This window comes from Canis lupus, chromosome 7, assembly GCF_003254725.2.
Source record: "Canis lupus dingo isolate Sandy chromosome 7, ASM325472v2, whole genome shotgun sequence".
NCBI classification, from domain to species: Eukaryota; Metazoa; Chordata; class Mammalia; order Carnivora; family Canidae; genus Canis; species Canis lupus.
The window spans coordinates 55,801,691-55,815,627 of record NC_064249.1 but is presented as its reverse complement, the minus strand read 5'-3'; the positions used below and the strand labels follow the sequence as shown (position 1 = coordinate 55,815,627).

General features: G+C 37.9%; 1 protein-coding gene across 9 annotated transcripts in view; it reads left to right on the top strand.

Moving 5' to 3' along the window:
- Positions 1-13,937, top strand: part of ASXL3 (ASXL transcriptional regulator 3) — a 182,160-nt gene that overhangs the window by 158,200 nt on the left and 10,023 nt on the right. For all 9 annotated transcript variants that reach the window (XM_025429199.3, XM_049112796.1, XM_049112795.1 and 6 more), the window contains 3 exons: positions 4,134-4,230; positions 6,127-6,232; positions 10,937-12,884. In XM_025429199.3, coding sequence (XP_025284984.1) covers positions 4,134-4,230; positions 6,127-6,232; positions 10,937-12,884 — 2,151 coding nt within the window. The remainder of the gene's footprint in view (positions 1-4,133; positions 4,231-6,126; positions 6,233-10,936; positions 12,885-13,937) is intronic.

Genomic DNA, 13,937 nt, shown 5'->3' with positions numbered 1-13,937 from the left:
GGAACTTGCCTTCCACCTACTAGTCCTATTTAAAATGTACACAATAAGAATACCTCTTCCCTTTTAGTCTTCCTAAGTGAAGTCGCTTTTTCTCAGGGTTCCGAAACCACAGACAGACGTTCAGAGTTAACATTCACAGAAAAATTTCAGACTTCTTAGAGGCATAACACTTAGATGGCCTGTCTTCTCTTCATCCTTTTGTCTTTGCTAGATCTCTTTCATAACACTGCTTGAAGACTTGTGCTCAAGCTCAGCTGCCTTTTTCATCCACCCCATTTCCTGGAGTCATCCTGAGCGTGTTTGGTGTCTGCTGAAATGTTCTTCCATTACCCTTACATCCTCAGTCCTAAAGCCCTCTACCCAGTCCTGAAGATTTTGCCTTTCTTTTCCTTTTTTGGAAGTATTCTGTTACCTGCTGGTGATGTCTTTCTGTTATGCATTCCTCTCCATTCCATCTTTTTCACAGGTAATAAAGTTATCTTGTTAAACATAAATCTTTTTGGACTCTTCCCAACTTTGACCTTTTTAATGGTAGTTTCCTTTTACCTAGAGCAGGGTTTCTCACCTTTACCCTATTGTGGCACATGTTGAAAAGGTGGTTAATATGCAGAGGTAAATCAGGGGGCTAACTTGGACTTGGAGGTGACCAGCCAGAGGCGCCATGCTGATATATGCTCTGCCTCAAGCCTCCGGTTCACCTTAGGTACATTCACTGGGTCATCTCCATGTGGAGACTAAAGCCCAAACTCCTTAGATTCAGAGTCTTACTTAGTAGGATCCTCCCCTGCCCCTTCCCTCCAGAAATGGAGCCTGGAACAAGAACTTGAGTATAGTTAGTTTGGAAGCAGAAGCCAGAGATTAGATGATGTGAAGACAAGAGGAAATACCCTTGGAATGACTCAGTCACAGTTCTGCTGAGGGCCCTCTGAGAGTTGTCCCAGAAGACAACAGGGAAGCAAGACGTTTTACCACAGACCCTTGTCTCCCATGGATGGGGGCATTGCCCTCAGGGCCAGACTCTGCACTTCCAGGCTGCATCTGTAGCAAAGAAAACCCTAGAGTGTTATAGGTGTGGGTGGGACAAGTGCGCTGAAAAGCATTGCCCCATCTGCTCTATACTTATGCAGGCTAGATACAGATTCACCAATGTCCAGTCCAGTCTACCTCTCTACCACTCAGACCTTGTGCTTCATGTTAAGTTCCCTCTGTGACTAGTTCTGTAAAGAGTGGCTGGTCATGGTATTTTGGAAAGGAAAACAAACAAACAAACAAAAAAAAACAAAGAACCAGACTTCTGACCAGGGACTTAGTGGACTAGCTACACATACTGCTAGTCTCAAGCTGGTCTTAAGGCTATGATTGAAGTTCATTCCCCTTCTCTGTCACCCATTTCTGAATTTCCTCACACCCAGTGGAATTCTGCTAGTTTGCCTGGTGAAGTCATCCAGACTGTCATCCCTGAAGAGTCTGAGCCTTTGGCTCCCTTACCATTTCTGGCTGTCATTGTTGTAATCCATGTTCACTTGTTACCACCAGATACAGAAACACCAAGAGAGGTCCTAGTGAATCTCCAGTGTTCCCTACATCCTTCACTCTGCCTCTGTCCTATGGCAACAATCCTCTTTCCTCATGACACGTTGGTGCTGATTATCCCACCTGTCTGGTAACTCCTCTCTTTGCCTACTGACCCACCAGCATGAGAGACTCAGAGGAACCAGGCAGAGCTTTAGCTGCAGTGGTGCCCTCACCATGTCCAATAGTGCAGTGATTGTCACTTGGGGATGATTTTGCCTCAAAGGCACATCTGGTAATGTTTGAGGACATTTACAATTGTCACATTTGGGAAGGGGGGGTTGCTACTGCATCTAGTGCATAGAGGCCAGGGATGCTGGTCAACAACCTACAACATTCAGACAGCTGCCACAATAAAGAAGTATTTGGACTCAAATGACAATAGTGCCAAGTCTGTGAGACCTTGCCCTAGAAAAAATGATGCTCCCCTGGGGACATGTACTTTTTAAAAAAATTTTTTTCAATTTTTTTGGGGGAAGGGGGACATGGACTTTTAATATCACATGGTCTGGAACCGTGGGCACCAAAAGTACACAGTCTGCCAGTGGTTTCCTGTGAGAGATAGTATGAAGATTCACTCATCCCATCCGTTGGTTTCCAGGGCCATGTGTTCTACTGGGGACACAGGACCAAATGTCATCCATTTGTCATCCATTGGTTCAGTGTGTATACTGCATTCCAGATAGTCCTAGAATTGTCCAATCAGAAGATAAGAAGGGTGGGGCACTTAATCCATTCAGATCAAAGGGCTGTGGTAGACACTGCGGTGGGATACTGGCATGGTGATATAACTGCATTACAGTTGTGCTGAACCCAGGCGGGCGGAAGAGATATACAGGGACCACAAGCATCTGCTATATGTAGAATATATTCACTATAAGGGCAGGGGCTTTTTCTTCAGTGCAATTGTATACACGTGCCAGGTACATGGGTTCATATGAGTGGCTTAATAAGTGTATTGAATAAAGATGAAATAGCTCTGAGTGAGTCAACAGTGATTCAATGAATGAACAAAGTCTTGCCTGACATTTTCCAAGTGTATTGAATATTTTAGCATGGTTATCCATATCTTCTTAGATGCAGGAAACCTAGAATGTCCACTCTGCGGCTTCCCTGTCCATGTCATGGCAGCATTCAGCATACCTTATGTTTTTTCACAGCATCTCTCTTCTGAATTTGATCTACCATTATCCAGTTTAGAGTGGTTGGTATAATACTGACTTTCAGTTTCAGTGTTCTCCTTTGCTCCTGAATGGTGGTTCAGCTGACATGTTCATGAAGGCGTTGAGTGACATTTTAAGAGAGGAGTAGTATTTCTGTGGTGAAGATGGAGTGTGGAAAAGACCATAGACAGAAACATGGGGATGAGAAATCTCAGGTAGCAGTGACAATTAAAGATTAGGACACATGAAGTGTATATATGGGAATAAGAGAAAGTCTTTGAAAATGTAATTGGAGCCAGGCCATTGACCAGCAGGTTAAAGCACCTCACACCTTGATACCTGGTCCAGTTCCTGGTTGTCTGTGATGTCCTGCCTCTGCAGTAAAGCTCCTAATCTCTGCAGTACACTACATGCTTTATCTCTAAAGCCATTCTGTCCAAATCCTATCTTGCAGGACCTGGCTTCGCCTCTGGTATCAAGTTCTTCCTCACCACTCATGTCCATCTAGATATCATCCTCCAGCTTTTATTTTTTGCACTTCTTAATTCCCATTCACCCAATGTTTGACACTGTGTTATCTTCATTCCTCAATGATATAAGCAACCAGTCAAGGACAAGGCCAATTCTTTTATCTCCAATGTCAGCAAGCAGACTACATGCACATAGAAGGTGCAATAAATAATTGGAAAGTTAAAAGCATCCAATTTGATGATGCTTATCTGAATCTCTTCTACATGTGAATTTTTAAAAAATTAGTATGTTTAAAGAAAGAGGTTAATAGCATGCGGTTTCACATATTTACACTTTACCATTTACCTGTTTTTGTGTGTGTGTGTGTGTATGTGTGCACCCAAATTGGAAAGAAGTATGAGGGGGTTTGTATGACAGTGTGGGTATATTTGCCTTAATATTTTAGAACTTTTTCTTGTCTAAACTTCAGCCAGAGAAAAAAATCCAAGTGATCAGACTGGATTTCTTTAGCTTTCACAAATTTTAGAAAATTTAATTTATAAAAGATAATAGAAAAAAAATAAAAATAATAAAAGATAATAGAAAGGTATAAACATGGTGATTAAGGTGGTACCACTTAGGACGTAGTAAAATGCTAAAGATATAAAACTGTTTTGATGAAATCCCATGCATTTGTTTTCCTCACTACCAATAATGGGAATGCCTAGTAAAGATTTCCTTTAAATTGTTATATTTGTGTCATTATAGTAGTCACTGTAAAGTGCATTTTTTCTACTAGGAAATTCACCTTCTGCTAGGCTCCTTTTCTTCCTTTCTCCTACCCCGCACTTTCTCTCTCATGCACACACCCTGTTTTCACTTCTTTCCTGCATACTTTTGCTTTGAATTATCCTTGATGGATCTTGTTTTTTTCCGTTTATTTCCTAGATGGGAAGCGATGGAATTTTACGCCTGAGTTCTTCAGCACTAAATAATGAATTCTTTGCATATGCAGCTCAAGGATGGAAACAGCGACTGGCAGAAGGTAAATTTCTCTTTTCCATTATTCTTTGGCATATCTGAATACACACATTGTACTGAGCCTTGCACCTTTCTCTGATTTCTGAGTCTTTTTCTCTCCCTGACGTATACTTTAATGTAGTAAAAACTCTCATTCTATTCCAAATGACTTCACTAAGTCTTTGTTATACTTGGCATTTTTGAAGGAAGCATAATATTATCTGGAATATAATAAAAAAAATTTTGATGTAGCTAGATTTTCTTTGGAATGGTAATTTTAATCACTTACTTGAGGCATTATGTATTCTCTTAATGTCCTAGAGCTTGAATAGTCTTTTTTTAATACTCTCTCCCCCTAAAGCCACCACTTTACCTTATTCTTCCTTTAGTCACCATGATTCCCGAAAGAACAAAAATAACCAATGGTACTATCATTTTACTGCCTTACTTGCTCAAATTGTAATGATCAGGTGTGACCCTACTTACTATACACAACTGAAATAATGCCTCCTTGAGAATATTAATGACTTTCTAATGGCAAAGCCCAGTTTCCTCTTCTTAGTCCTTAAATTTCAGGCTCCTTCTGCAATATCCTTTTTTTTTTTTTTTTTTTACCTCGTCCAATTTGAAACGAAACGATCTACCTAAGACATTCACAGTATATTTTAAATTGTTTCCTGTGGCTGCATTGCTGATAGCCGTTCCTCAGTTTTCTTCTAGAGCTTCTGTTCTTCCATCTAATGATACATGATGATGTCTCCACCATTCTCTTGGGTACCTTCTCCTGTAGCTGTGCACATTCGCAAAGCAGACTCTTTCACCTTCTTGGTAGTCCATATGCCAAAAACTTCCATATTGGCTCTAACTCCTTTTTCCTAACTCCATGTTCTGTTCCAAATGCCTGTTGGATCTCCCTAGCTGATATCAAGCACCTGAAAACTGTAATGTCAGTATTAACCTCACTTTCTTTTACTGTCTGCTGTCCCTTCTGCCCCCTATTTGTTAATATCACCGCTGTCCACAGAGCTCCTCACTTTGAAACTTGATGATCCCTCTGGTCCTCTTCCTTCTCCTGATCTGGTCATGAATTGTCAATTGTGCTGTGAATCTGATTCCCCTTGAACATTCCCACAGCTGCTGGCCTGACTTTACTCTTCCTTTCTCATCTGTGCCATTCAGTGGCCTCCTGGCTGGAGTCCCTCCACTTCATTTTGTTTCTAAGCCAGTTGTTTGGCCACATTCCTCCCTGAGTGAATGCTGTCAGGACCTCCCTGAGTGAATGCTGTCAGGACCTTCCTCAGTCTCTTGTAGGAAAAATTTAAAACTCTCTTTAAACCATGTATTTGTTAATTGGCCTCAGCCTACCTTTCCCATTTCATTTCATCCTACTCCTGTGTTCCCACAATTGGCCACTCAAAAGAACATAAATATACATATTCATATCTCTGTGCCTTGTGAGTTAATTACTTTATAAAAGCTTAGTCATCCTTCAAAAGCTAACTCAAGAACCATTTCCTGTATGTGGCCTTCCTAATCGATTCAGGCAGAATTAAGTGCCTTTGCTTCTGTACTTTCACTGCTTTTATTCCTACAGCCCATACAGGGCTTTCAGCATTATATTATAGTCAATTGTGTGCCTTTTCTCCCACCAGACTGATTTCATTAAGGACACTGAATATATGCCATTTCATTCACAGCCCCTAGCACACAGTATATTTGCTGAGGGTTTTAAAGTTCACCTATGACTAAATGACTGTTTGAGCCATGTTCATAAAAAGAGAGGCTGTAGAAATGTTGTCAGTACTCTATGTTTTACTTTTCAACATCCATAAAAGCTTACTCAAATTAATTACATGTTTTCTTTATTATTCGGCAAAAGAGATGACCACTTTGACTCAATATATAAGCATTTGCTTTCTAGGAGAATTTACTCCAGAAATGCAGTTGCGGATAAGGCAAGAAATTGAGAAGGAAAAGAAAACAGAACCTTGGAAAGAAAAATTCTTTGAAAGGTTTTATGGAGAAAAGTAAGTACTAGAGCATTTTTTTCTCATTTCTCTCAGAAGGAAATGAAAATGTAATTCTCTGCTTCACATAGCACACTCATATGCTGTAAAACTTAATAAACCTGCGATAAAAGGCAATAGTCCCACGGTGTAAGAAATTGCAGGTAAAATTATAGTGGCATATCAGCACTTAAATTTTTAAAAAATGCGCTTTCAAGGGTTTATAACTTGTCCATGAAAATTCATTTTGGCCTGAAAATAGCACCTGAAATCCTATAGAAGTCAATTATGGCTTTCTTAACTAGATTCTAGTAAAAAATCTCCTGTTTTTAATCCAAGTATGTTCATTAACGAATACTTTAGAACTAAGTAGTTTTAGACACACTTAATTTTCACATTTTTCTGAAAATGTTGACTGTGCATATACATGTGTTTGGAGAAGATCCTGAAGTATTACTCTTTATCTATCTTCCTCTCCGAGTGTAACCGGTTTTTATTATTTCTCTTTTTATGTGTTTCTCTTTAAAATAATACTGGCCACACTTAAGCTTGGTAGCAACTGAATTAAATTGAAAGTAGTTTAGCTTTTGCCTCACATTTAGAAGGGACATATCATACTTGAGCAGAATTAGAGTCTCAGAGACTAGCAGATCCCTAAGGAAGAAGGAAGTCACTGACAATTGACAGTGACTTTAGATCCTCCTTAGAAAGGAATTTGTGCTTGAACTCCCAGGTACATAATTCATGCCTGAAAGTCGTTTTGTGTAGATGTCACTGACGTGGTTGCAGGTAACAAAATCTGTACCAATTGATCTCATTTCATAAAATTTCCCCCTGTAAACAGAGAAAACAATATCAGGAGTCTCATATGAGTGCTCTTGAAAAGGAACTACGTGATTAACAGCCTGCTTAGAGTAGGCTAGCATTTGGTGGAGTGTCCTAAATAGCAGTACTCTCAAGTAGGAAGGCTTGTTTTCATTGCTATCCTAGGACCGTGGATGCATATACATATTTAAGAAAACTTACAGGAGATAATTAATGTGTTTTCTCAAAAATTAAAATGCAGCAGGCTCCTTATATACCTTCAGATATTGTCACCAGCAGTATTACTCAAGCCTGCCTACATCAAAATCCTCACTGGAGCTTTTAAAAATAGATACAGATTTCCAGGACCCATGCCAGACATACTGATTGGGAATGTCCAGTAGTTGAGCCCAGAAATATGTATTTTTAGATGGTCTCTAGGTCATGCTGATGCCCAGCAGGATTAAGAACCTGGAAGATGATATTTCTGACAAAGGGAATGTTGGGAGCACTGTTTTCAGTGCTGGCAAAGGTACAACTGAGCTAGTTACCTCCAGTGCACTGGTCCTTAGTTGTGGTTGACTGTGGGCACTTTTTTTTTTTTTAATTCAGCAAAATTGATTCAGTATCTCATCTAGATGCCAGAGGTGCAGATGTTCACAGGGCTTCTTAGGCTCTGCCCTCAGAGAGCCTGTACCCTAGAGACTACGCATGACAGAGGTCTTCCCCCCCATTCAGCATGTTGTGATTGAGCATATCTGGCTCTGATATGTGTCTAAGAGCTTTGCAAGTATTATTTCACTTACCTACCCAACTGTCCTGTAAGATGGACACCGTTATTACTTTTACATTAAAAAAGGGTTTAGGAAAAAAAAAAGTGTTTAGGAAACTGAGATACAGTGAAACTGAGTAATTTTTCCAGGTTTTCACAGTGTGGTTAAATGATTTGCTCAGTCACCTAATGCCACAAATCCTTCTCAGAAAAATTCACACATACAATTTTTTTTACATAAAATTTGAGGGCTTCTAGACTTCCATGCCTCTCAGGTTAAGGGCCCCTGCCCTGGAAGTAACAGCTACAATCCTGTGAATAAGCATGATTCCCCATTACGTAACCTCCCTGAGGGCTGAATACAAACAGTTCTCTTTTTTTGACCCTTTTCTTGCTGTAGTTTATCTATAGAGTTTCTGTCCCCTTATGTCACTGGTCTTTGTCTCTTTCTGTCTTCGATTACATACTGGATGACAGAGATATTTTGGACATTTCATTGAGTGCTCTTCTAATGTTGTTACTTCTAGATTACTTGGCTCCAGTGTATGAAGGATTATGTTTCATAGCGTCAGATAATTTTCAGTTGACAAGTGTCTTTTTACTGCTCTAAGTTTTCCCAAGAATGTTGCCATCCAAACTCCCCTGTTTTTAAGAGTTGTCTACTTTAGTTTTTAGCTATTTGTTTGAGGTCTTTATTATGGTTCTTATTGACTTACTCTGCTTATAACATAGTACTGTTCTATACTTGCTTTGGTTACTTTTGGTCACCCATAGGGATGCTAACTCAGTTATAGGGGTTGGTCTGTTGGTTTACAGTCTAGATTTCTGAACTTAACTGTTTTCCTTTGTGGTGTTATGTGGTGTGCTGTGAAAATCAACCTATGCCTTATGCCATCTTAAATCTATTTTTTTAATGAAAATAATAAAATGTCAACATAAGCATATTTTATGCAGTGCTATTGTCCATATATACATATCTATTATATACATATACACACATGTATAATATATATTACATACATTTGTTATATTTAATGATATTAAATATATTTAATATGAATTAGTAATAATAATAATAAATTTATTAGATCCTTATTAACCAACCAGCAGAAATTTGGCTGCCAGTGGATAGGTACTGTATATTCTACACTTAACCTAGTATCAGTGGCATCTCTGCTTGGCCGAGCCCCATATTTCTAGTTGATTATTTTGCTTTAAGTTTATCTGTAATGTAGTTATTCTGTTCCTCTCAGTGTAGATAGTTATAAATTGTAGCTTCGTTTGAACCCATCTTAGGGAAAGTTGAAAGAAAAGAGACTAAGAATGAGGGGGAGTATCTTCTATCTTCTTTTTAGAATCTTCTGAATGTTAGTAAAGAAGTCAATGAATACAATCCAAAACATGTATCCAGTTTTATTTCCCTTTCATTTTGAGAATTTAAGCAAAAGGTTGAAGGTTTCACTGAGATATTTTCCTGCATCAATACTATTTTAGCTATATTTCTTCAGTCAAATACGTTTTCTCCTTAAGAAAGACATATCTCTTCTGCTTATCTTTGTAATTGTCTGAAGAATTTAACTTCTTTTAGAACAGCTTATTTATCTACCATGTGATGCTGACATTGTAACTTAGTATGATGGGAAAAATTGGTTTACAATATCTTTGTAATTCTGATGAACTTTTCCTTATGACATGAATATTAGTTTGGATTATTTATTTATATTCTTTGCTATCTTTTATGAAATATCTGTATAGTAAGATCACATCAAAGAATTTTAAGGTCTTGCCTCATATAAATGTAAACTAGTAGAATCAACTTTGTTGACACCAAATACATCCATTACTCTTTTGCAAAATTTCCATATTGTCTTAGATTAGACACTTAGAGATTAAAGTAAGGTGAGTAATGCCTTGTACATTGGTGTAAGAGAACTTAATCTTTGGAAGTCTTTTCAGTTTTAAGATTTTACAACCTACCCACCTTGTATCAATCTTATTTGCTTATATTGCATCCTTTGAAAACGGTACAGTTTTTTTTTTTAAGATTTTATTTATTCATGTGAGACAGAGAGAGAGAGAGAGAGAGAGAGAGAGAGAGAGAGGCAGAGACACAGGCAGAGGGAGAAGCAGGCTCCATGCAGGGAGCCCGATGTGGGACTCAATCCCAGGTCTCCAGGATCACGCCCTGGGCCGAAGGCAGCACTAAACCACTGAGCCACCCGGGCTGCCCTACAGTTTTTTTATGATAAAGACATAGTGCTGCTTTCTGACTTTAAAAAGTTTTAGATCTTATACATTTGGCTTTTCTGACCATATTTTTCTAATCTTATAGATGCATATACATATTTAAGAAAACTTAAATTATAGTATTTAATTGTAATTTTTAAATTCCTTTTACTAACATTTGGCAGAATTTATGTCTCCTTGCTTCCAGAATAAAAATCTATATCAAATAAATAAGTAAAAATGAAAATATATACCTTTTTAAACCAAATGTAGAGTTTAGTTTATTTATGATTATAAATAGTATGTAATTTTTAAATTCCTTTTACTAACATTTGGCAGAATTTATGTCTCCTTGCTTCCAGAATAAAAATCTATATCAAATAAATAAGTAAAAATGAAAATATATACCTTTTTAAACCAAATGTAGAGTTTAGTTTATTTATGATTATAAAGACAGTAGAACTAAGTCATCATAAACATGTTTACATAAATTAAGCATGTTAGTGATTATAAAATTAATTTGATGCTCTTATTTCTGTTGAATAAATATATATATACCATATATTGAATATAGTATATATATACACTATATATATACTTTTATTTCTGTTGAATACTATATATAGTATGCTATATATTGAATACTATATATTGAATATAGTGTATATATATACACTATATATAGTATACTATATATTGCATACTATATATAGTATTCAACAGAATGTGTATGTGTATATATGTATATATGTGTACATATATACACATATGTATGCATATATGTATATACATGTATACATATACATATATATGTGTACGTGTGTGTGTGTGTGTGTGTATATATATATATATATATATCCATACCTCCAAGTTGTACCTTATTTGTGGTTGAATAATATTTAATACTTATAATTTCTCTTCAGGTTGGGCATGTCAAGGGAGGAATCGATAAAGCTCACTTCTGGACCAAACAATGACGGAGCTGAAAGTTCGTGTGGAACCTCTGGCCTTCCAGGTCTTTCTACACAGACTCCCTTGGAAGAGCAACAGTCAAAAAGCATGAAAAGTCCAACTTCTCCAGAGCCTGATTTCTGTGATACGCTTTGTCCTATGGTAGATGTAGGTAAGGATGTAATGGCGGAATCAGAATCAGAAGATATCTTGATCCCTGAAGAATCCGTGATTCAGGAGGAAATTGCAGAAGAGGTAGAAACTAGTATCTGTGAATGTCAGGATGAAAATCATAAGACAATACCTGAATTTTCTGAAGAGTCTGAAAGTCCAGCCAACTCTCATGAAGAGCCCCAAGTTGCACCTCCTGAAGAGAACTTGGAATCCTGTGTTATGATGAATGATGTTTTAGAAATATTGCCTCATATTGAAGTTAAGGTGGAAGAAAAATCAGAATCTCCCCAGGAAGAAATGTCAGTTGTTATCGATCAGCTAGAAGTCTGTGACTCTCTCATTCCTTGCACTTCATCTGTGACTCATGTCAGTGACACAGAACATAAGGAGTCAGAAGCTGCATTAGAGACCAATACTCCAAAAATAAAAACAACGTCATCTTCTTTAGAAGGTCAGTTTCCCAGTGAAGGAATTGCTGTAGATATGGAGCTACAGAGTGACCCTGATGAACAGCTTTCTGAGAATGCTTGCATCTCTGAAACTTCATTCTCTTCTGAGAGCCCAGAGGGAGCCTGTACCAGCCTGACATCCCCAGGAGGGGAAACCCAGTCCACCTCAGAGGAATCATGTACTCCAGCCTCCCTTGAGACAACGTTTTGTTCTGAGGTGTCCAGCACTGAAAATGCAGACAAATATAATCAGAGAAATCCCCCCGAAGAAAACCTTCATGCATCTTTGATGTCAGAAATATCTCCAATATCCACTTCACCTGAAATATCAGAAGCATCTCTGATGTCCAATTTACCTTTAACATCTGAAGCATCCCCAGTATCAAATTTACCTTTAACATCAGAAACATCACCCATGTCTGATTTACCTTTGACATCAGAAACATCTTCAGTGTCTTCCATGCTTCTCACATCTGAGACTACTTTTATATCCAGTTTGCCACTTCCTTCAGAAACATCTCCACTTTCTAATTCTTCCATGAATGAGAGAATGATGCATCAGCAAAGAAAGTCCCCTTCCCTATCTGAAGAACCGCTCTCCCCACAGAAAGAGGAAGGCTCTGCTCCTGCCAAGCCCCTGGGAGAGAGCCTTCTCTCTCAACCGAAGACTCTATCAAATACTCCTGAACCCCTCAAAATGGGGTCCTCCATTGTTCCTGAAGCATTTCCATCTGAAGACTTGCACAATAAGACTCTGAATCAGCAGCCTTGTAAATCACATGTTGAAACTGAAAAGCCCTACCCTGCTTCGATTCCAGAACTTCCTTCTATAGAAATAATAAAGGTAAAAAATCATAATATCCTGCAAAGAACAGAAAAGAAAGGGGCATCTTCACCATTGGAGCTATCTGTCTTTTCTGAAGAAACAGAGAATAAGGGAAATGAGCTTCCATCAGCTAAGTTACAGGACAAGCAATATGTCTCCTCAGTGGATAAGGCTTCATTTTCAGAAGGCTCTAGAAATAAAACACATAAGCAGGGGAGTTCACAGAATCGGTTGGAGACCTCACATTCTTCCAAGTTATCAGAGCCCTCCAAATCACCCGATGGGATAAGAAATGAAAGTAGAGAATCCGAGATATCAAAAAGGAAAACTGCAGAGCAGCACAGTTTTGGAATCTGTAAGGAAAAGAGGGCTAGGATAGAAGATGATCAGTCTACCCGGAACCTGTCATCCAGCAGCCCACCTGAGAAAGAACAACCTCCAAGAGAAGAGCCCAGAGTGCCACCTCTGAAGGTATGGAGTAATAATAATAACAATAAACAATTCCAGAGAAATAGGCTTTTCTGTGTAGATGCTTAATTCTCAGAACTAAGTAAGGTTTTTGTCCCTCTAGGTTTTATGTAGTTTATGATCTAATACTCCCAGCACTAGTCTAATATTAAACAATCCTTTTTAAGGATCACTGAGCTCATATGATAATTTTAGATACATGTATATATTTAGACCTCAGCATTTAAGGAAAAAGAAATAGTGAGGGAGAACAGGGCCTGGAGGAACCTATAGGCCACAAGATAGTCTTTTGGGGACTCCAAGGTAGGACCAAGAGGTACATGTACTTGGGGGAAGTTGATAATTTAGCCTCCTATAAAAGTTTAGTAGGATGAGGGAAAGTAGTCAAAAGTCAAAGGCATTCACTAAGGAGGCAAAGGTACAGAATACCAGTTCATTTATTTTCCGGCAAATAATCACCACTACCATTGTCTAGCAGAAGGACCTGACTTATGGAAGAGCCTCATTAAATATTTCTTGAGTAAATCGATGAAATTACTTTGCATACCTTGAGGGAAAATGCAATAGGTATTTAGATATACAAATCCTATTTTTTGAGATAGTAAAGAGATATTTAACTTCACAAATAATAAAGCCTGTAGTCAAACATTCCCATTTATATATTCTCTTTTGATCCCAGGTAGGTTTTAACTCTCAGGAAACAAGCCTTTTATATAAATTGGCTGTGCCTAAGTAAACTGAAAATTAGGATTAATTCAAAAGAAACACTGTTTAACAACAACAACAAAAAATCCTACCCAATATAAGCTATATTTATTTGGTGCTTTCATCTCAGTCCATTTATATTGTTCTACAATAAAGTGGATTATTCCACCATAGGTTTGGTTTAGAATTAAAAACATATTCAAGCTTTGTTTATCTTAGTCTCTTTCTCTTTATTTTACTCTGCCCTGACATCTATTTTTTGTATGTGTCTCATGATATCCATAAGGCTGACTTTTAAAAGTGTAGCTGTAGTTATTTTACTTAATGAAGTAACCCCTATTAAATAAAATT